The sequence below is a fragment of the Eleutherodactylus coqui genome, chromosome 2 (assembly GCF_035609145.1).
Source record: "Eleutherodactylus coqui strain aEleCoq1 chromosome 2, aEleCoq1.hap1, whole genome shotgun sequence".
Lineage (NCBI taxonomy): Eukaryota > Metazoa > Chordata > Amphibia > Anura > Eleutherodactylidae > Eleutherodactylus > Eleutherodactylus coqui.
Genome location: NC_089838.1, coordinates 315,296,566 through 315,322,335, shown reverse-complemented (window position 1 = coordinate 315,322,335; position 25,770 = coordinate 315,296,566). Strand labels below are relative to the sequence as shown.

Genomic DNA, 25,770 nt, shown 5'->3' with positions numbered 1-25,770 from the left:
AAATAGAGCATGCTGCGGGTGAGGACGGGAGAAATCGCGGTGCGTAATTCCGCGGTGGAATTACGCATCGTGAGCATGGAGCTATTAGGTTCAATAGAACCTAATAGCTGCGTGCAACGCAGCGGATTTTCGCCGCGAATTACGCGGCGGAAATCCGTTCGTGGGAAGGAGGCCTTAATCTGCCAGTGCTCATAGACATTAGATTATCTGCTGATCCAGCAGAAAGCGATGGATTCTTCTGACTAGTATCTCATGTGTATGATCAGATTTACACACCTGGATCATGGAACATGAAGTCAACACTACAAGATCTAAAATACAGCACTCCCAGATGAAGGATTAAAGGTGGTCAGGAATGTTTCAAAAAAGGGTGAGGTGAGGATATTGAATTTTTTTTATTTTCCTATCTATCTCTTTTTGAAAGCTTTATACTGTTGTTTTTGTAAAGAAATGGTTCTTTACAACACATAACTAATACTTGCTACAATATTCGTTATTGCATGAATTTGCACAGGGATATTTCAGATACCATTTATCAGCTTTTTCTTAAGCGGTGTTTTCTGTTACTAAAGAACAGCTGGTTGAATTTTAACATTTTACCTGCCGAGGACATATTTCCTACGTCTTTGCAGGTAGGCCCTTCTGTAGCTAAAGATGTATGAAATACATCCTTATTACTAATGGTTATTTTTCAGGCTGTACTGCATCTAGAACAGCAATCTTTGGTTTGTTTTTTTAAAGTCAAGAATTTCAGAAATACTATTGTAGTACAGCCTTGGATATAGGAAGTTTAAGTTGGAGATTCATAAATGTGCAGATCTCATTCCTGGGTTTGTTAGGTGTGCTTCCATGGGCTAGAATTAGTCCGTAGGACGCATCCAAATCCGCAGCTTATTCTGCTGCTGCGGAATTCCACACCATAATTCACAGGTCTAACTGCAGGTTTTGATGCCGAATTGCAGGCAGATTTAAGCCATTTTTAATTACACATCGACATCCACCAGTAGCCTGCAGATTTTGGTACGGAATTCACAGCGGCTTGCGGCGCGTTCTTCAGGATAATTTTGGCCCGTGTGAAAGTACCCTGAAGAAACTTGCCAGAAAAATTGCATATCATTTTTTAAAATGATGCCTGCATTTTTACAGGCAGTTTTTGCGGTGGTTGTCTATCAGACGTTTTTTTTTTTCTTTAGAATAGGGAAAAAGGCTAGAAAAAACACCAAACAAAGAGCATGCTGCAATTTAAAAAAAAACTAAATCAAACTCAAAAACCACAGCAAAAGTGAGAAAAAAAACACAGTTTTTTAGGGCTTTTCATATTTTTCTATTGACTTATAGTCAGCTACAAAATCACAAAAATGTAGTTTTTTTTCTTTTTTTTTTAACTACATGGCATCAGCCTAACCTTTCATACATTATAGAATTAGTCTGTGCTATGGTTTTTTACAAAAATAGGTGAAATACTTGATATTCCGAATTCTAGGCCAAAAGCTAATCCTTACCTCTATTTACTAAAGCTTTATCTCCCAGTATCCGGCTACCACCAATTAATGACAGACAATTATTCCAATGACAAGACTGATGTTTAGTCCATTGCAACTTTTCTATGTGCTATAAATGATTTAACCTACAATACAGTTCAGTAGGGCAAGATGTGTAATAACTACATATTACACTTTGTTAATTACGATAATGTGTATGTATGATGAACCCTAAATTCTCAGAGATCTGCCGTTATGTGTGTAAATTGTTTGGATCATAATAAAAATGAATGCGTGTCAATTAGCCTTTACTTCACGATGCTTGCCAAGTATGAAAATACTCATTATAAGTAGCATCCATTGGCTTTTAAGTGGCAATTATGGGGGCGCCCGTGAGCATGGACATATCAAAGCACAGCACCAACAGCTTTATAGCACTCGACCGTGTAGACATATTTATCATGGTCACGTTTAGCAACCATATACTTAATTGACATGTTAACTATGGCAGCTTCATGTCTTGTCATATCAAACAATCATGTGATTGCTAAATTCCTATTGTTTGCAACAGGCTACCCTCCATACTTCATGCAACAATTGACACAAGCGTATTTCCGATCCATGTACTGTCCAGATCTATAACAGACTAGACTTGTACCACACATAGTAGTCACTGTGTCAGTTCATACATCCGTTTTTCATGTGGACACATGGTCCACGTGCAAAAAAAGTCACAGCCCACTTTATTCTGCTTTGACTTGTTCACAAGACTTCCTCATTCACATCAATGGGGACCCAAAAAGAACAGACAGTACATGTGGCTGCCCGTGTGCTGCCCATACTGCATGGATCTGGTGCTGAAAGAAACCAAAAAGAATTGGGGCATTTTTCAGGTTTGTCTCGTGAACCTGAAGAATGGATGACATCCAGATGTATGAGGGGTGGTTTTGTGGAAAAAGGTATTTTTAATAGTACTAGTTAATGTTCCATATAATGTTTTAAAAATGTTTATAAATTTTGAAGCAAGGTGAAATCAAAAAAATGCGCCCACAATGGCTCCATTGGTTTTTTTAGACGTTCACACTGCAGCAAAAATGACATGTAAACTTTATGGTGTGGTCCATAGAAAAGCAGTGCTACCCAATGTATACAGTTTTCTATGCCTTAACACCCATAACTTGTTGTTCAGTCGATGGAGCGCCGAGAGGACGATCTGTAATTTTTATTGGTACGATTTCAGGGCGCATAACCTTTTCATCACTCTTTCTTTTTTTTTTTTTTTAAAGAGATCATTCACGGGTCAGAATGTGATATTCTAACAGTTCAAACATTTACGCATGTGGCAATACCAATTATGCTTTCTTATTTCTTTTTATATGAAAATTAATACAAAGTTGTTTTTTTAACTTTTAATGATTTTATATTGTCATTTAACTTATTTTTACGTTTTTTTTAGTCCTCGTAGGGGCCTTAACTTGTGATCATTGAATTGCTTCTACAATATAATGCAATGCTTCAGTATTAGGCCTTAGTCAGACGGGCGTTTTTTCGCACGATTTGCGGATTGCATGACGGATGCGCATCCACAAATCGTGTGACCGGTGCCCGAAAATCGCCCGAAAATCTGCTCCTAGCCGCGTTTCATTAGAAACGGGCTGGAGCTGTCCAGCACATTGCATTCAATGGAGCCGGCAATACAGCCGACTCCATTGAAAGCAATGCGCTGCGGGCGAGTGTGGGATGAATTGTCGGGAAGGGCTTAAATATATAAGCCCTTCCCTGCAATTCATCCAGAAAAGTGTTAAAATAAAAAATATATACATACTAACCTGCTCCCGGCAGCCGGAGTTCCGCGCAGCCAGCCTGCAGTGGGTGTGAAGGGGGTGTGAGTCAGACCTGCCCCCTGATTTGCTCAGCGCTGAGCCAATCAGGGGGCAGGTCTGACTCACACCCCCTTCACACCCACTGCAGGCCGGCCGTGCGGAACTCCGGCTGCCGGGAGCAGGTGAGTATATATATATATTTTATTTTAACACTTTTCTGGATGAATTGCAGGGAAGGGCTTATATATTTAAGCCCTTCCCGACAATTCATCCTGCGCACGCCGGCAGCCCATTGCTTTCAATGGAGGCGGCTGTATTGCCGACTCCATTGAATTCAATGGGCAAACATCGTTCTTCTCTGCCACAGCTGTTACAGCTGTGGCAGAGAAGAATGATTTGTCTTCTATATGTTCTCAGTGGGGTCGGCGCTGCTGCCGCCGGCCCCATTGAGTGCATATAGAGAAGAGAACAGGAATCGCAGATCGCACATAGGTGCGATCTGCGATTTCTGTTCTATAATTTATCGGACGAGCGCATAAAAAGCGCTCATGTGTCCGATACCATTGCAAAGCAATGGTTTTAAAAAATCGCCGGACGCATGCGCATGCGCAAATCGCGCAAAAAAAACGCCCGTCTGACTAAGGCCTTACACTGTATTGTATTTTTAACATTAGTCTATTTAGCCCTGCCACAAATTTTAATACACGGCAGCCATGAGAGCTCTGGGCTTCCATGTAAACCCATCAGCACCCTGGGATTGTGTTGCAGGGGGTGCTGGAGAGGAGCCCCTCTCCCTCCCCCCATATGGCTAGCTGCTTAATTTCCGCTGTCAACATTCACCAGGGGATCTAAGGGGTTAACCGCCACGATTGTAACTAACTCTGATCGCGGCCATTGCCTGAGGCTGACACCCGCGGAGTGTGGAGCATGTTTGGCTCCTGAGTCCCCCACATGCACTACCCAAAACTGCCCATTTTATGTTTATGGTGGATGGCTGCTAACGGATTAAACACTGGTGAATTTGGTCTTATATGTCCATTCTCCTAGAAAACATAAAATAACTATTAAACTATCAGCCCAACAAGACCAGTGGTTGTGTTAGGTGATTACGTGTCTCACGGATCAATATAATTCAGTTTTTGGAATTGCCCAATTTCTTCTCTTAAAGTGGTGTTTGATTCCAACAAACAAATTGTGCTCTGCCCGTGCCCTGGGAAAGTAGAGCAGGCATGACTGCCTAATATTACTTTATATAGGGAGTTCCAGTAACCAGTTGCTCTCAGCGCTCCAATCTCATTCTACTCCCCTCATTCAGAGTCTCGGATGCCTTTTGCACAGCCTTCTTTTACACATGTGTTGTGAGCTGCTTTGGCGTCTGGGGAGTTAAATAATCTGGTGCTGTCGTTCTGTTTGCCCCGACTGCTCATTATTGCCATATAAACCCAACGTAGCTCCGGATCACATGATGAGGTAACGCAAGGTCAGCACTAGAGCCAGGACCCAGTCCAAACATACACAGACTGAGACAGGGGGAGTGGAAAGTGGAGAAAGAAAGAAACAAGGAAAGTGTTGGGGGTGGAGAGAAAGGGGGGAAGAGACAGGGAAAAACGGTTGTAGAGAGTGGAGAAAAGCAGGATGGACGGAGGAGAGGTGGGAGGAGGGCTCTACATGAAGTCTTACTACTTTTACCATATGGACGTTATTGGATTAAATGTTACATTCCAACACTTCTAAAACGCCCCAATCCTGTCCACTAGTAGACCGATACTGGATATATCCCCTTACTATGGATACTTAGACATTTTATAGTAATACCTTTTATAATACACAACTTGTAATGAACCGTAATATATCAATACTGATAGTGAGCACACTGCAATGATCACAACAAATCACTTTACACTGTATAATAATCACCCTGCACTGTATAATAATATATATACTGCTAACAATCACACCGCACTGTATAATGATATATCTATATACTGCTAATAAGCACACCGCACTGTATAATAATATATCTATACACTGCTAATAATCACATCATACTGTATAATAATATATCTATACACTGCTAATAATCACACTGCACTGTATAATGATATATCTATACACTGCTAATAATCACCCTGCACTGTATAATAATATATATACTGCTAATAATCACACCACACTGTATAATGATATATCTATATACTGCTAATAAGCACACCGCACTGTATAATAATATATCTATACACTGCTAATAATCACACCGCACTGTATAATAATATATCTATACACTGCTAATAATCACACCACACTGTATAATGATATATCTATATACTGCTAATAATCACACCGCACTGTATAATGATATATATATACACTGCTAATAATCACACCGCACTGTATAATGATATATCTATACACTGCTAATAATCACACCGCACTGTATAATGATATATCTATATACTGCTAATAATCACACCGCACTGTATAATGATATATCTATACACTGCTAATAATCACACCGCTATGTATAATGATATACCTATACACTGCTAATAATCACACTGCACTGTATAATGATATACCTATACACTGCTAATAATCACACTGCACTGTATAATGATATATCTATACACTGCTAATAATCACACTGCACTGTATAATAATATATCTATACACTGCAAATAATCACACTACACTGTATAACGATATATCTATACACTGCTAATAATCACACCGCACTGTATAATGATATATCTATACACTGCTAATAATCACACTGCACTGTATAATGATATATCTATACACTGCTAATAATCACACCACACTGTATAATGATATATCTATACACTGCTAATAATCACCCCACACTATATAATGATATATGCATACACTGCTAATAATCACACCGCACTGTATATTGATATATCTATACACTGCTAATAATCACACTGCACTGTATAATGATATATCTATACACTGCTAATAATCACACCACACTGTATAATGATATATCTATATACTGCTAATAATCACACCACACTGTATAATGATATATCTATATACTGCTAATAATCACACTGCACTGTATAATGATATATCTATACACTGCTAATAATCACACTGCATTGTATAATGATATATCTATATACTGCTACTAATCACACCGCACTGTATAATGATATATGTATACACTGCTAATAATCACACCGCACTGTATAATGATATATCTATGCACTGCTAATAATCACACCGCACTGTATAATGATATATCTATACACTGCTAATAATCACACTGCACAGTATAATGATACACTAATAATAATCACACTGCACTGTATAATGATATAAATATACACTGCTAATAATCACACCACACTGTATAATGATATATTTATACACTGCTAATAATCACACTGCATGGTATAATGATATATCTATACACTTATAATAATCACACCGCACTGTATAATGATATATCTATACACTGCTAATAATCACATTACACTGTATAATGATATATCTATACACTGCTAATAATCACACTGCACTGTATAATGATATATCTATACACTGCTAATAATCACACTGCACTGTATAATGATATATCTATATACTGCTAATAATCACACCACACTGTATAATGATATATCTATATACTGCTAATAATCACACCGCACCATATAATGATATATCTATATACTGCTAATAATCACACCGCACTGTATAATGATATATCTATACACTGCTAATAATCACACCGCTCCGTATAATGATATATCTATATACTGCTAATAATCATACCGCACTGTATAATGATATATCTATACACTGCTAATAACCACACTGCACTGTATAATGATATATCTATACACTGCTAATAATCACACCGCACTGTATAATGATATATCTATATACTGCTAATAATCACACCGCACTATATAATGATATATCTATACACTGCTAATAATCACACCGCACTGTATAATGATATATCTATACACTGCTAATAATGACACTGCACTGTATAATGATATATCTATATACTGGTAATAATCATACCGCACTGTATAATGATATATCTATATACTGGTAATAATCATACCGCACTGTATAATGATATATCTATATACTGCTAATCATCACACCGCACTGTATAATGATATATCTATACACTGCTAATAATCACACCGCACCGTATAATGATATATCTATATACTGCTAATAATCACACCGCACTGTATAATGATATATCTATATACTGCTAATAATCACACCGCACTGTATAATGATATATCTATATACTGCTAATAATCACACTGCATTGTATAATGATATATCTATACACTGCTAATAATCACACCGCACTGTATAATGATATATCTATATACTGCTAATAATCACACCGCACTGTATAATGATATATCTGTATACTGCTAATAATCACACCGCACTGTATAATGATATATCTATACACTGCTAATAATCACACCGCACTGTATAATGATATATCTATATACTGCTAATAATCACACCGCACCGTATAATGATATATCTATATACTGCTAATAATCACACTGCACTGTATAATGATATATCTATACACTGCTAATAATCACACCGCACTGTATAATGATATATCTATATACTGCTAATAATCACACCGTACTGTATAATGATATATCTATACACTGCTAATAATCACAGCCCGGTGTGATTATTATCAGTGTATAGATATATAATTATACGGTGCAGTGTAATTATTATCGGTGTATAGATATATAATTGTCCTGTACTCATACATTGCATTGTAATGAGCATCTATGGACTAATAATAATCACACACCACAATGTATAGTGATAGACTAATGATGGTTATTTTTGTTCTCTATGCTTATGCTTTATGTGCATAAAAAAGATACAGGCAGTTCAAACTGTTGCTGTGGGGCCCATGGAGAAGGTGAGACTCAGAACATCCAACTAGTGACAAGTTAGGAGAACAGGTAAGCATCGGGCCTTAAACCCTGGTTGGGAGATTATGTTGGGGGTTAATTAGCAACAGAATAGATCCACTTTTGAATACTTTTATGAGTACTCCTGTATACCACTATTTTATACATATTACCAGAAGGAGGTATATGAGACATTATATGGAGTAATAGGAGAAGATATAGGGAGATGTTATATAGAGTAATATGAGGAGATATAGGGAGAAGATATACGGAGTAAAGATATAGGGACAGATTATAAAGAGTAATAGGAGATATAGGGAGACATTATATGGAGTAATAGGAGAAGATATAGGGAGATGTTATATAGAGTAATATGAGGAGATATAGGGAGAAGATATATGGAGTAAAGATATAGGGACAGATTATAAAGAGTAATAGGAGATATAGGGAGACATTATATGGAGTACTACAAGGAAATATAGGGGAGGTTATATGGAGTAATAGAAGGAGATATTGGAAGAGGTTTTATGTAGTAATAGAAGATATAGGGAGAGGTTGTGTGGAGTAATAGAAGACAATATAGTTAGATAGTATATGGATTAATAGAGGAGATGTTGGTGAGGTTATGTAAAGTAATATGAGGAGATATAGGGGAGGTTATATGGAGTAATAGGAGGAGATATAGGGAGGTTATATAAAGTAATATGAGGAGATATAGGAGAGGTTATATGGAGTAATAGGAGGAGATATAGGGGAGGGTATATGGAGTAATAGGAGGAGATATAGGGGGAGGATATATGGAGTAATAGGAGCAGATATAGGAGAGGCTATATGGAGTAATAGGAGCAGGTATAGGAGAGGCTATATGGTGTAATAGGAGCAGATATAGGAGAGGCTATATGGAGTAATAGGAAGAGATATAGGAGAGGCTATATGGAATAATAGGAAGAGATATAGGAGAGGCTATATGAAGTAATAGGAGGAGATATAGTGGAGGTTATATGCAGTAATAGGAGGATATATAGGAGAGGTTATATGGAGTGATAAGAGGAGATATAGGAGAGGCTATATGGAGTAATAGGAAGAGATATAGGAGAGGCTATATGGAGTAATAGGAGGAGATATAGGAGAGGCTATATGGAGTAATAGGAAGAGATATAGGAGAGGTTATATGGAGTAATAGGAGGAGATATAGTGGAGGTTATATGGGGTAATAGGAGGAGATATAGGGGAGGTTATATGGAGTAATAGGAGGAGATATAGAGAAGGTTATATGGAGTAATAGGAGGAGATATAGGAAGGGTTATATGGAGTAATAGGAGGAGATATAGGAAGGGTTATATGGAGTAATGGGAGGCGATATAGGAGAGGCTCTATGGAGTAATAGGAAGAGATATAGGAGAGGCTATATGGAGTAATAGGAGAAGATATAGAGAGGTTATCTGGAGTAATAGGAGGAGATATAGTGGAGGTTATATGGAGTAATAGGAGGAGATATAGGGGAGGTTATATGGAGTAATAGGAGGAGATATAATGGAGGTTACATGGAGTAATAGAAGAAAATTTAGGGACAGGTTGTGTGGAGTAATAGGAGCAATAAGAGAGCATATATGGAGTAATAGGAGGAGATATAGGAATAGGTTACATGGAGTAATAGGAGGAGATATAGGGGAGGTTATGTGGAGTAATAGGAGGATATATAGGGAGAGGATATATGGAGTAATAGGAGGGGAGATGATACCCTGTTTCCATGAAAATAAGACATACCCTGAAAATAAGGCATAGCATGATTTTCCTAAATTTTTGAGGATACAGAATGATTTTTCAGGCTTTTTGAGGATGCTTGAAATATAAGCCCTACTCCAAAAATAAGCTCTGCTAACAGTTAATTTAAGAAGTCAATTTAAATAGTGTCCAGGCAGCTATACATGTAAAAAAGTTAAACCTTTTTGAACAAAAATTAATATAAGACACTGTCTTATTTTCGGGGGAAACACGGTAGCTGAGGTCATATAGAGTAATATGAAGAGATATGGGGAAAGCCTAAATGGAGTAAAAGTAGTAGAATATAGATATAGGGAGGTATCGGGGAGGTTACATATTGTAGAATTATAGTAGGAATAATACACAACGAGGATATAAACTGTGAGGTTTGGATTTACCACATACTTGTAAGGTGTGAGGTGAATGAGCTTGTGTTTTTCCTTACATTCTTTCACATTGAGGTCAGTGTACTATGGTGTGTAAAGGCCCAACTTATGCTTTTGGCAAACTATATTTCAGAGAATAGACAAATGTTCATATGAGCCTGGCCGACACATCTGCAGCACTACTGCCATGCGAAAACAAAGAATACAGTCCTAAAATAACCCATCCTGCTCTGGATTGTAGGAATATTACAAGATATGATGGCTATTGCTAAATATGAGTCACATTGGGATTTTTTATTAATTTGCTACGTTACTTTTTCCTAAATATTTTCTGTGCTATAATTTTATTTTACATTTTTTGAGATCTTCCTTTTCCGAGAAAATGATTCTATATGTTAATGTACTGTATATCATACCTTTAATGACATGTAATTATACATCTGGCAGAAGGTGAAAATAATTAACTAAAAATAGAAAAGTAAATTAATCTATTAAAGAAAATAGTAATCATCATAACGTAAATCAAACAATGTGTTATCTGATAGTGTTATTATTACCAGCTTTTACCAAAATCATTTTAAAATTTGTATCTAAATATAAAATGTATCTAATATGGTATAGAAATTAACAAAATGTATTGCCTAAAATTCATTTGAAAAACCCATCCTATAAATTACATTTTCCAGTACATGAAATAGATATGTAAATATGTATTTTTAATCATTTAAGATCATATTCCTTTTGGTGTTACAAAATAGAAATCTCTCTCTCTCTCATATCTATCTCTCTCTCTCTTTCTCATCTCTCTCTCATATCTATCTATCTATGTAGCTATCTATCTATCTATCTATCTATCTCCTATCTATCTATCTATCTATCTATCTATCTATCTATCTCATATCTATTTATCTATCTATCTATCTATCTGTCTATCTATCTCATATCTATCTATCTATCTATCTATCTCATATCTATCTATTTACCTATCTATGTATCTCATATCTATCTATCTCATATCTATCTATCTCGTATCTATCTATCTCATATCTATCTATCTCATATCTATCTTCTATCTATCTATCTCATATCTATCTATCTATCTATCTATCTATCTATCTATCTATCTATCTGTCTATCTCGTATCTATCTATCTCATATCTATCTATCTCATATCTATCTATCTCATATCTATCTATCTATATATCTCATATCTATCTATGTCATACCCATCTATATTCTTCAAGTAAACCAACCATGTCACTTTAAGGAAAAAACTATGAGCTATATTTGTTTGCATGACTTTAGAGAGAATATATAATAATATCTTATGATATTGACAAAGCAATGAGAAGAAACAGAAAAGGGAAGTCGGGAACACAGCAGATATTAGCAATTCATTACCATGAATAATACCATAATATGGTTCATCAAGTTTAACATATTATCCTACATGAGTGACCCCAGGGTCACAAAAAATCCCCTATACAGTATTTGCCTATTGCCCCATTTGGGTTACAAAACTGTTAATACGACAAACTTTTGAAAATATTCTAAAATATCCTGAGGTGAGTAGCCATAAAAATCATAGTGATACGGTAGGGGTAAATCTGCCATTGGTAAGACCAATGGGGAAGCGTAGCGTGAACGGTGAATTCTGACCTTGTGTTTGAAGCAGAGAGGTGTTGGAACCAAAGCAACCAATCAACAATTCTCATAGTGCAACTCATACAAAGAATCATTTAGGACTTTGTGAATAATAATCTAAACTAGTATGCAGTCATAAAGGAAAGGGGTCTTGTGCATTAGAGATATGTGAATGTTACCTGAGTCAGACAGTACGGCGAGTACATCTCTTCTGCTCCTCACAAATCTGGGTTGTTTCTTGTTTGCTCTCTCTTGCTACAGTTTATGACTGCCTCATTTTGTGCAGAAGTGTCTTCAGTCCAAGATGATATATTTTTTTTGCACGGAATATACTTTTGTTTGAGTCTATGAGAGGACTATTTTCTTCTGATATCTCTCTAATTCTGCGGCCTGTTTCACACAATGTGTTGTTTTACTAGTTGATTTCAGAGAAGATGTCTCATGCTGGGTCTCGTTTTCTCCCTCTGTACTGGAAAATCTTTTACTTTCCGTATACTCCTCTGTATGTCTCTTTCTTCGAATGCCTCTTTGTCTTTGTATGACTCTGAAAGTAAAAGTTTGGAGAAAGCTTTAAAAACGGACAGAAAAAAAATGTGCAAAGAATGAAGAGACAGCCAAACTTAGGAAAGAGACAGGAAAGAGACATCTATTGAATGCAGAATTCATAAAAGTACCACAAATGATATCAAACATCAGCGTTCTCCTCAAAAAAACCACAAGAATAGGAGAGCAAGACGTCATCGTGGCAAATCCGGGTAGTAAAGTGGATTCGGGGAGGGGGCAAATGAGAGGCACATGGGACACAACATCATTTTCCCCCATGTCCTTAATTGATTTATTATCTTTTTTTCGCCACTAAATTGTCTGTTACTTTTTATCTGTCGCTTCTGTTCGTCACACCCTGCGGCTGCCAGAAATATCTCTCTAAAATTATGATTGTTGTGACTGAAATATCCCGGGGTGGGATGCATTATTATAGTGCTGGAATTTCATTTTCTGGGGCAACTAACCCCAAAAAAAGCTATTGTTCTATGCATTGGTAAAAAGTTAAATTTCTCGTAGTACCTACCATGAACCCTTTCTATAATTCCTCCCTTCGCACCTCACCCACAATACCTCTTCCTATTATTCCTTATGTCCACTCCCCATAATTCCTCCTATATAACCTCTACCTGTGATGCCTTCATATGAATTCATTTAATGTATCCCTATAACTCCTACTTTTAGTCCATATACAGTAACATCTCCCTTTAACCTATAACCTCCACTATATCTCCTATTACTCCATATAATTTCCCCTATATCTCCTCCTATCACTCCATATAGCCTCCCCTATATGTCCTCCTTTTACTCCATATAACCTCTCCTATATCTCCTATTACTCCATATAATTTCCCCTACATCTCCTCCTATTGCTCCACATAACCTCCCCTATATGTCCTCCTTTTACTCCTTATAACCTCCACTACATCTCCTCCTATTGCTCCATATAACCTCCATATATCTCCTCCTATTTCTCCATATATCTCCTCCTATTTCTCCATATATCCTGCCACTATTTCTCATATTGTTACGCCATATAAGCTCTTCTATATCCCCTCATACTACTCCATATTACCTCTCCCTATATCTCCTCCTGTTACTCCATATAACTTTTCCCTATATCTCCTCCTATTACTCCATACAGTATATACTCTCCTTATAACTCCTCCTTATACTAGTCTAACTAACATTTTATTTTATTGGTTTCTATTTGTTTAATTATATTCTTGTCACTACGTGGAACTTCTTCGTAGAGCCAGACTTGGAGGGCAGAGACCTATGACCCAGACATGTATTGACCTCAAACCTTGGCATGTCTAGAAATTCCTGGTTGATAAGGCTTAAAATAGATACTCATTGGATCTCGCCCCGTGTTAATAGTATGAAACACCCATCTCATGATTATTTTTGATCATTTCCATCACTAATTTCTCTTTTCTACATAAACTTTTGAGTTTCTTACCCTGTCCTCCCTTTTTTTTTTTTTACCAAAGACATATGTTTTTCAGCCTATGCTTTATTGGTCTTTTCTATTTTTACCGCTTTGTCACAGAATGTGTCTGTCTAACTATCTACCTGTGTGAATATGGGTGTATGTAGAACATTGCACTATACTTACTTTCTTAAGACAACCATACACATAGATGTTTAGTTGTACAAACCCACTGAAAACTCTCTAAAGTGTATGAGGGCCTCTCAACTTTCCGCTAACAAACGATCTCAAGGAATTGAATTGCTAATTCTCCAACTCTCTGGGAGATAAGCCACCACCAGAACTGACTGACTGCAGTTTTCCCCCCGAAATGCCTGAACTTTTGGCTAGGCAGAGAGCTCATATGTATTGGGGAGCCAGGGGAAAACAGAATGAGCACCTTTACGCCTTGAACAAAAGGACTGCTGTGTCTTCAACACACTACTAGGACGAAAATGATCATGTGTCAATTGGAAAGCTATAGGATCCACTACAGCTTGGCTAGTAACAGTTGTATCTTTTGGAGCCCAACCACTGAGACATTGTTGGCCATCGATGTCTATGGTTTTAAAATTTCCTTAGCACATTTCTCTTAAAGTGACTATCCAGTCATTCTAGCGTCTTTAACCATAATAAAACATTGGTGTTTATTTAAAAGGAAAAAAGTGCAATTTTCACCACACCTACATGCCCCTCTGGCTTCTTCTGACCATTACCACTTCAAAATATAGGGTGGCAGGTGGACACTGGTCAGTGACATCACCAGCCATGCCCATCTGCTCTAGTGACTTAAACTGTGCTGATATCAAGTTACAGATGTCATCACAAGTTCCGACTACCACTTCTGCCATATTGCCACTGCTGAAAATTATTGTGCTCTTCGTCACAATGAATAAAGCTTGATTTTGCAGGTGAATATTAGCTGGTAGTGAAGTCCCGAAAGAGAAATATAGATATTCTGATGGCATATCCAAAGTTACTGGACTGCTGTTTTCCAAAAAATGTATTGAAATTTGTAGGGTATTTCAGGGCAGGATTCATATGTAACATCACTGCCATTTTTTAAAGCTATGGGGATATTAAAACTATATACAATATTTCATGCTAATTACTTGTAAAGGCAAATGTGTGACATAGAAATGGTCAATGAACAGAAATATAAAATATACTTGCATTTGGGGGAAATAGTTATGCCCATGTCATAAGAGTAAGCCTCTTCCATTGTAGAACCCAGAGCTCTCTGGTTCTTTGTAAACACTGTTTACATATTAAATTATAATTGTCATCCTTTTTCATGCATTATATATGTGAACAAAAGTCAATTCAATAGTCCCAAATATCCACAAATCCCTCCACCCCTGAATATGTCACTGGATTGCCTTGATATTATTTTGTGGATTCTCGCTCTTGTAGAGGACAGCTTAACATATATCTAGCTTTCCTGTTAAAGCTTAATAGCACTTAATACAAGCGTATGAATGCAGTCCCTATTATAATGAGATACTCGGCATTACTATAAAATGCAGTCCTGACAGATCCAGCTCTTTCACAGTAATTAATTAAGAGTCCAGATCAGATTTTGGCTGGGATTAATCTTTCCTTTCACACATGGCGATCAGTGGGAGGGGGCGTGCATAAGTAGGGGGGCAAGTCTTGTCAAAATAAACACAAATACATACGGTCTGAAGAGAGAGAGGGGAGTGAGCAGCGGCTGTGACACAGTCCTAACTTGGCACCATGATACAATGCAGTAAATGATTAGATATGGAAACACATGTATCCTAACATCTAAGTTAACCAGCGTTATATAAAATATAATATATGGATATGTAGAACCCTAAACTTTATACATTTTCACTTATATTGGTTATTACGTCAACGGGTGTAGGCAGCATCTAGAGATCTATAGCACTCAGAGATACGTCTCTATCATGTTTAACAGCTCAAACCAATCCATCTAACTAGAGCAGTTTTACCCGCCTGGCACAACTGAGGAAGGAGTTCCTGTACCTTTAAACGCATGCTTTTGCAAAAAGACACGTTGGCTTTACATAGCTTGCCTCAAAGTCTTACTTTCATTTGGGAGATAACTCAAAAGTTTTTTTGATTGTTTTTATATATCATCACGCCCATCTACTAGAGGTGTAGCACAATTTTGGATTGGCTACACTCCGGTAAACAGCTCTTAGACCTTCTTTCTGTCACTTTTAACTTTATTGTGAGCTCCACAACTTTTTAGACGTCACCATGAACATGCACTTGGCCAAACATATATATTATTGTAGTGGGGGAAGGGGAAAACACCGCTACCAATTATTCTGGCAGTGCTTTATTTCCTGTTGGGTACAAGGGATTGGGCATGTTCAAATTAAACATGCCCAATCCATATTTCTTCCCACATTTACTGTCCAGAGAGAGTTAGGAGGCCCCCCATACACAAAAGAATATTGGCCAATCCTGGCAAAATTAGTGGGTTTACACAACTTTTATCTTATTTGTATGGCTAGTTTAGCAGTCATAACTCTAATTTTGGATTGCATGCGAAAATCACTAGGCTAGTAATATTTGAAGATTCAGGCCTAAGTATGTAAATAAACTACAAGAGGTACAGCATTCACTTTAGGCAGAGTATTTTGAAAACTAGGTCTATCAAACATCCGGAAGCCGGTAGTGAAGACTCTATGGTATTCAAACTATTCTGAAGAAAAGAAGACTTGTCTATTGGAAACAATTGTATATGTTTGTTAGGTGTTTTAAGAGTTCAAGAGGCAACATGACTTTTTAACATTAGTAAATGAGAAACTAGTCAACTGCTAAAGAGAATCCAGATCATATAATGAATGTATCCCTATTGACCAAACTAAAGTAAAGTATGTTGATGGAGAGCTGCACGATCTTCTAGCGTCTCCTTGGATAACCAGTCTTTAGTCTATTTTGATAGCTTGACTGTCATGTATGTAAATGGCCATTGCCATTACTATAATGACTGTTCTTTAGAGCAAGGGAATGTTTATTTAGGTTTAGAATGAAGACTGTTAAGGGCAATAGCCAGCATATCGAAGACGAGATGAACAGGATCTCATGTGATCTGCTCCTATTTGTTAAAAAAAATAGGCATACCTTACAAAGATTGAAAATACATTTGTGTGAATGGGCCCTTATGCCAATGGCTTCTCACTGAAGTAGAGACGCTCTTCTAAGTAATAGTGAATGCCAGACAGACAAATCTCTATACATTTGGTATACCTGAAAAAATAATTTTGAGATTTCCTTTTTTTGTATAGTTAGTGGGATGACAGCATAGATCAGTACCAGGAATATACGCATCTCACTTGCGGCTGAATGGCTAAGTCTAGGTTCACACTACAGTCCTGGGAGTAGGAAAGGAGAATGCCAGATCCGTCCAATGACAGGAACAAGAGCTATGGGACAGACCCCATTGATTCAATAGGGGTCCGCCCGGCTTGCGTTCTGCCCTCCAGCATATTTCTGACCGAAATAGTGCAACATGCTGTGCTGTTTTGTCGGGGGCTCTGATACAAATGTGAACCTAACATGATCTTGCTTGGTTATATGATTGGGGACATTAGGACATAGTTTACAAACCAATTGTATGTTTGGATATATAGTGATGGTAGCGTTGATAGATCCATGGTATGATTGGACAGATGGCTGTCATGTTGACATGTCAAAGATATTGTCTTTAGTGATAGTACTCTAGTATGTATCAAATTTCAGATAAAATATTCACTGAATTGTTGGTTGAAAATAAGAATAATTAGCTCTTTGTTCTCGAGTTTTAATTAAATTTGAGATGAGGGCGTTATTTTCTAACAGACATATGCATATTGGGCACATTTTTAGACCGCTATGGTTTAATAGTCTTCTTTTATTCTGTGCAGTATAGAAAGCTGACTCCTAATTGGAAACCATCAACAAGCAGACTAATGGCTGTTGACAGATCTTATTGTTCTGTGCCTTATTCTGTTTCTTATAACCATTGTACCTTATATTAGTACTTTGAGCGTACATGGGTGAACTGTTGGATCTTTTGGGGGCTCTTTCCTCTACTCTCATACTCAATGACGCATAAACGACCATATCAGTTGGTTGACATATAAATACCTGGTACATACATTAGTTATTAAGATTATTATCAGAGCTGTAATAAATAATTATGTGTAAATGAGGCAGGGTGCATTGTGACATTCAGAACCATAAACCCTTTTAAGCTTAAAATACTAAAGGATTAAATTGTCATTAAACTCTAAGATCTGTCAGCAGTGACTCGCCTACTTGTGGATGATTTTCTTATTTAGAGAAGAATAAGACCTCTTTGCAACACCGTCTATATTACTAGCATCCTAAAAGACCTATAACGGTGTGTAATTAGCTTCTGCTAAAACACAGGCCACACTACTATTACTTCACATAGCATCTTCCTATATCTCCTCCTATGTCTCCTCCTATTACCCCAATTAACCTTACCCTATCTCTCCTCTTATTTCCCCATATAACCTCTCCACATATATTCTATTACTCCATGTAACATTCCCCTATATCTACCATTCTTTCATATAACATCTCCATATACCTGTGATTACTTCTTATAACCTCTCTGTATAGCTCCTCCTATAACTCCAATCAACCTACCTACATTTCTCCCTATTACCGTCTGCTCATGTCTCCTTCTATTCCTTCATATAAGGTCTTCCCTATATCTCCTCCTATTACTCCATATAACCTCTCTTTATATTTTCTCCTATTACTCCATATATCTCTCTCTATCTCCGTCTGTTATTCCATATAACCTCTCAGTATATCTCCTTCCTATTCACATAACCTCCCATTATATTTCCTATTACTCCATATAACCTCTTCTTATATCTCCTCCTGTTACTCCATATAGCCTCCTATATATCTCCTCCTATTACTCCATATAACCTCCCCTATATCTCCTCCTATTACTCCATATAACCTCTTCTTATATCTCCTCCTGTTACTCCATATAGCCTCCTATATATATCTCCTCCTGTTACTCCATATAGCCTCCCCCTATATCTCCTCCTGTTACTCCATATAGCCTCCCCCTATATCTCCTCCTATTACTCCATATAACCTCCCTTATATCTCCTCTTATTACTCCATGTAGCCTCCCCTATATCTCCTATTACTCCATATAACCTCCCCTATATCTCCTCTTATTATTCCATATAGCCTCCCCTATATCTCCTATTACTCCATATAACCTCCCTTATATCTCCTCTTATTACTCCATGTAGCCTCCCCTATATCTCCTATTACTCCATATAACCTCCCCTATATCTACTCCTATTACTCCATATAACCTCCACTATATCTCCTTCTATTACTCCATATACCCTTCTTTATATCTCCTCCTATTACTCAATATAACCTCTCCTTATATCTCCTCCTGTTACTCCATATAACTTTTCCCTGTATCCTCCATATTACCCCATACAACCCCTATATCTCCTTCACTTAATCCATATAACCTCCTATTGTTCCATATTATATATCTTACTATCTCACCCTGTTACTCTGTATAACATCTTCCTATATCTCTTCTTATATCTCCTCTTCTTATCCCAATTAACCTTACCCTTTCTCTCCTCTTATTTCTCCATATAACCTCTGCCTATATCTTCTGTTATTCTATGTAACCTCTATATTACTCCATATAACTTCTGCCCATATCTCTTCCTATTATTCCATACAAGATCTTACTCTATCTCCTATTACTCCATATAACGTCTCCTTATATCCTCAATATACAAGCCCAATGCTGTGTAAAATGTAAAGATTAAAAGGAATGTAATCATTGTGAAATCTCCTATAACTATATTTTATTCACCATAACACATATAACACATGTGAGAAGGTAAAAGGGAGACATTTTTTCATAAAATTTTTAAAAAACTAACTCATTTAGAAAATGATAACAGCAACACATCTCACAAAAGTTGGTTGGGCCAGGGCCGAGTCTACCATTGTGTAGCATCCCCTCCTCTTTTTATAACAGTCCATAAACATCTAGGAAGTGAGGAGACCAATTGCTGGAGTTTTGGGAGAGGAATGTTGTCCAATTCTTGTCTGATGTAGGATTCTAGCGGTTCAACAGTCCTCGGCCGTCTTTGCTGGATTTTTTGTTACATAATACACCAAATGTTTGGTCTTGGTAAAAGGTCTGGACTGCCGGCGGCCGGTTCACCACCGGACTCTTCTACTGTGAAGCCATGCTGTTGTGATGGATGCAGTATGTGGTTTAGCATTGTCTTGCTGAAATATGCAAGACCTTCCCTGATGGAGACGTTGTCTGGATGGAGCACATGATGTTCTACAACCTCCATATATTAGTGAACATTGATAGTGTAAGCTGCCCGTGCCATAGGCACTAATGCCACCCCATACCATCAGACATGCAGGCTATTGAACTATGCACTAATAACAAGCTGGATGCTCCCTCTCTTCCTGAGTCCACAGGACAAGGTGCCCGTGATTTCCATAAAGAATTTCAAATTTTGATTCATCTGACTACAGAACAGTTTTCCACTTTGCCTCAGTCCATTTTCAATAAGCGTTGGCCCAGAGAAGACGCCGGCATTTCTGGATATATGGCTTCTTCTTTGCATGATGCAGCTATAACTTGTATCAGTGGATTGCACAGTGAACTGTGTTCACAGACAATGGTTTCTGGAAGTATTCCTGGGCACAGGCAGTGATTTACATTAAAGAATCACGCATGTTTCTAATACAGTGACGTCTGAGAGCCCATAGATCTCGAGCATCCGATATTGACCGTCGGCCTTGTCCCTTGTGCACATGAATTTCTCCAGATTCTCTGAATCTTTTGTTGATATCATGACTTTAGATGGTGGGATATTCAAAGTCTTTTCAATTTCACGTTGAGGAACATTTTTCTGAAATTGTTACAGTTTTTTTTTATGCAGCTTTTTCACTGATTAGTGAACCTCTCACATTCTTTGCTTCTAACAGCCTTTGTAACATGCTCCTTTTATACACAGTCATGTGACTGTAGAAAATTGACCCTCCAGCTCTTTTTCATTAGTACTACTTACTTTTCCAGCCTTTTGCTGCTGCTGTCCCAACTTTTGTGAGATGTGTTGCTGCCATCATTTTCTAAATAAGTTAATTTTTAAAAATGAAATGGAAAAACGCCTCACTTTCTCCTTCTGATGAGTTCTATGTTCTACTGTGAATAAAACATGGTTAGATGAAACTACCAAACCACTGCATTCTTTTTTCTTTACATTTTATACTGTGTCCAAACTTTTTGGAATCGGGGTTGTACATTCCACTTATATCTCCGCTTATTACTCCACATACCTCTCCCTATATTTCTTTCAATTACTCCGTATAACCTCACCCGATCTCTCCTCCAATTACTTCAGCTTACCCCTCTTTATATCTCTTCCTGTTACTCCGTAAAACCTCTACTATATGTCCTATTAGTTCATACAACTTCCCCTATACTTTCTCCTGTTACTCCATATTGCCTCTCCCTATATTACCTCCTATTACTTTATATAACATCTCACCCAGATCTCCTCGTATTACTCCATATAACCTCTCCCTATACTTTTACTTCTATTATTCTATACATCTTCTCACTACATTTCCTCCTATTACTCCATATAAGCTACCCCAATATATCTCCACCTATTATTACATATAACCTTTACCTATATGTTCTCCTGGTACTCCCTGTAACCTTTGTTCAAAATATATTAGGCTGGATTCTCATGGGTGTATGCGCATTTACATGCATGTGTGACACCTATTGGTTTTTGTGTTTGCAAACTCCTCTGCGCTTTTTACTGTACTTTTGTGCGCACAAATCGTGCCCAAAAAGACTTACAACCACAGTCCCAGCCACTGAAATGGCCAATTAGTGTAATTACTTCCATATGTTTTATTTCCCTGTGCAAATTTGCAGTAAAATAGAACACACAGCAAATTTTTTTTGCGTGGCGGAATTGTGCGCACAAAATACATGCTGGTGAACAAACCCATTGAAATCAATGGGCTCTATTCACTGCGTATTGCACACACAAATACGGGCATGGGAATTTGGTCTTACTCTACATAATGCCATTATATACCTCTTGCCTTTCCTATGTATAGCACCTCCTATTACACCGTGTAACCTGCCACTATATCCCCTCCTATTACTCTATATGTCCTCTCCTATATCCCCTCCTATTACTCTATATGTCCTCTCCTATATCTCCTCCTATCACTCCATGCACCGTACACCTATATCTCCTCTATTACTCCATATATCCTCCCCTATATCTCCTCCTATTACTCCATATAACCTCCCCTATATCTCCTCCTATTACTCCATATAACCTCCCCTATATCTCCTCTATTACTCCATATAACCTCCCCTATATCTCCTCCTGTTACTCCACATAACCTTTCCTTATGTTCTATTATTCTGTTTTATGCCGCTGTATACCTTTTACTTTTCCTCTATATAACATCACCCTTCTACCCTTTCTTCCATATAACCACTCCCTGTAACTATATACTTTACTTTGTATATCTTCTCATATTACTATTATCAGAACTTATTTTGCCTATATTATGAGATCTCTAATTACCCCCCGTCGTGAGTTGTCCCTCTAATGAGGCTCTTCTATTCCCTCTGCACTTCCCCCTTAAATCTCTACTAATCTAAAAGTATATGAAAGTTTTCATAAACTATTCTGAATACAGTATTTGGACCTTCCTTTTATGCCACTGTCACTTGAACTCAAGAAAAGGAAAGAAAGAAGTGACAGAACTTCCCAGACTTGTAGAAAGAGCAGTCATCCCTGCTTTATGGAGATCTATCCACGTTGTGTCTTCCTTTCGTATCTTTGTTGACGTAAGATATTTACCGTAGGTAAATGCAAAGTCGAATGCGCCTTTCTGGTTCCTCAAAGTTTATTTTTAAAGTTGAGGTCCAACTACTGCTGTATACCGTGCCGTATTCCTAAATGCTTACACTGCCCATATGGGGTTTTTCTTTTCACTCGATTAAGCCATATACGTAAAGCATACCTTTATTTATTCTACATTTGGGACTTTATGACCGAAGTGAGAACCGTAAAACACATCATATAAGCTAGTGCTGCGTGTTCTAAACTCCATTACGAGGATGATGGTCATAGTAGTTGTCCTTTTATATGTAGGAATTCTACACGTATGTCTGTTTGTATGTTATATGTGTAATAGATAAGCACAAAAGGTATTTAAAAAAAACTACATAAAAATGATTAGACATATAATCTATAGTATATATACATATATAGATGATATGCATAAACTTGTATACATATACGGGGACACACATATGTACATCATTACACATATGGAGCACGGCCGAGTTATTATTACGCAGGTAGCCCAATTTCTTTCTTATTTCCCTATGCACAATAAGGTAAAGTTTTCGTAATGCACATAATATCTGATTGTTGCTTATGTAAAATACATTTAGTCAGACGAAAACATTTTAAAGTAGAATTTGCACCTGGTTTTTGTCACAATAGGAACGTCTGCCCCGGCGTCTGTCTACCATATGTTGCTATACGCTATTACTGTCCTCTTTCACTATCCATAGTACATCACCGCTATCTGTGCAATAGGCAACCTATTACTAGTAATGATGATTAATAGCATGCTATTTACATTTGGTTTATTGTCATAGTGTTTCCACATGGAAGCTGTTGGCCCCTCATGCATACACTCATACGCAGAGTGAGGAATAGTAACACGCAGGGACCGGCACCTTTCAAAGGACTGTCACCTCCAGCTCAGGGTCTGAGCTCCATGGCACGGAGTACTGTGCTAAACTTGCAGATATATAGGAATTGCCAGAGGTGATAATAACACGTACATTAGCGTGATACATCAACATTAAATCAGAGATCCACATTGTAGATTAATGCAACATAGTCGCAGGAATCATACTAAATAGAAGGAAAGGATATGCAACGTCAAGAAAGTCTAGCCTTTAGTTGCGGGAAGTTTAACAGGGCACAGTTTCTAACAAGTTTTGCCCAAACGCTGTCTGCACCCCACTGTGCTGTACCCCACTTAGCTTGCTTATTTATAAGTCAGTGGTAGTGCCAGTAACCTTTACCTAACGAGCCGGACTACCAAGACCGCAACTACAATAATTAAAAGCATTGTAATCATATTAGGCTCTGGGAAAATGATGCAGCCTATTGTTATTGAAATAAGAGGGTACATATGTTGGAGGGTAAGAGACATACTAGACATACAGAAAACACACCATATATAATAGAATATATAAAGTACGCGTACACAGAGTCACATTATACAGTTATGCACAGAAACACACACGGACATTTCAGATATACATCATCTAAATACAGTCGATTCCCCTTTCCTATAAGATTGCACTAAAGATAATGCTATAATGTCAAATACATGTCACCTTCATCGCGACTAGGAAATCTTCACTTCTCCATACACCCAGCCTGGTTTAGGATCTAGGGCCAGGGTAAAGGTCACTCCTACCTGGGGGTCTGGCATGGTAATGCCAGCATCACGCAGAGCCGGGACATTAATGAGGGATATCGGGATAAATCTTCAACCCCAAACACCATATGAGCTTGTTTACAAATTTAGTTGCCCCCGTAAGGAAGAGCCACCCACATTATTTTAGCATAAAAGGGGGGGAAAAAAAAGATTCGGATGACTTAATAATATTAAGATGGCACATACCAGAGAGAGGACAGAGGAAGACACACTTCTGCCAACGGGTGCAAAGAGTGAAAGAAAAGAAAAAAAAAACAGAACCCTTAAGTTTCCAAGCAGAGAAAAGTTTTTTTGTTTTTTTTTAGAATTCTTGTACGAGAACAAAAAAGAAAAGTAAAAAAGAAAAGAGGAAAAAAAACAACAAAAGAATTAAAAAGTGACTTAACAGACAGAGAGAGGATGTTGCTAAACAGAAAGAGAGTCAGCAGAGAGAAATAGGTTATTGAGGACAAAAATAGAGAGTTAAAAAAAAATGGTGGGAAAAAAAGGCGCCTGGTAAACCTTACATCTCCTGATCCTTTCTCCTCTCCTTGAATTGCTTTTACTCTAACACCCAGTCCGAAATGCAGGGAAGTCAGCGTTGGAACACTGGAATCCTGCCATCTTCTTTGCGAGCCAGCCTGTAGATTTCTCAGCTGCAGTCAGCCTGCAATACACTTTTACAGGAAGGGGGGGACAGAGAGAGTGTGTGTGCATGTGTGTGTGTGCAAGAGGGAGAGACACCGTGGATGTCTCTTTTTTTTTCACCCAAGTGCCGTAAGTTTATTTTTTTCTTCTTTCTCTCCTTCTTGCCTATTTTAATTCAGAATCTCTATATTTGTGTTTGTTTGATAAAACACTTCTTTTTTTTATTATTTCTTTTTTACACTCGCTTGCCATTTTGGTGCCAGCTCTGATGTTGGCATGGGTTGGACATTTTTTTTTCTTGGCTGGGCTGTCTCTCCCCCCTTTCCCCTTATCCCCAGCTCCTCCACCCCTTCCAAACTCTGTATCTACGCCCTGCCCTCTCTCTCTCTCTCTCTCCCTCTCTCTCTTTTTCTCTCCGTCTCTTTCTGCCCTTAATCGCCCACTATTACACTTAGGCTGTCTATGTGTTTCTCTTTACTTTTGCATAGTTTCTTT

At 37.6% G+C, this 25,770-nt stretch overlaps 1 protein-coding gene across 4 annotated transcripts in view; it reads right to left on the bottom strand.

Moving 5' to 3' along the window:
- Nucleotides 1–25,307, bottom strand: part of NFIX (nuclear factor I X) — a 151,618-nt gene extending 126,311 nt beyond the window's left edge. For 3 of the 4 annotated variants that reach the window (XM_066593633.1, XM_066593636.1, XM_066593637.1), the window contains exons 1-2: nt 25,155–25,307; nt 12,221–12,585 (exon numbers count right to left, since the gene is read on the bottom strand). In XM_066593633.1, coding sequence (XP_066449730.1) covers nt 12,221–12,247 — 27 coding nt within the window. In that variant the 5' untranslated portion in view covers nt 12,248–12,585; nt 25,155–25,307. Of the gene's footprint in view, nt 1–12,220; nt 12,586–24,834; nt 24,976–25,154 lie in introns of those variants that run through there. The other variant, XM_066593634.1, reaches the window with a different exon arrangement.
- Nucleotides 25,308–25,770: the final 463 nt, after the last annotated feature.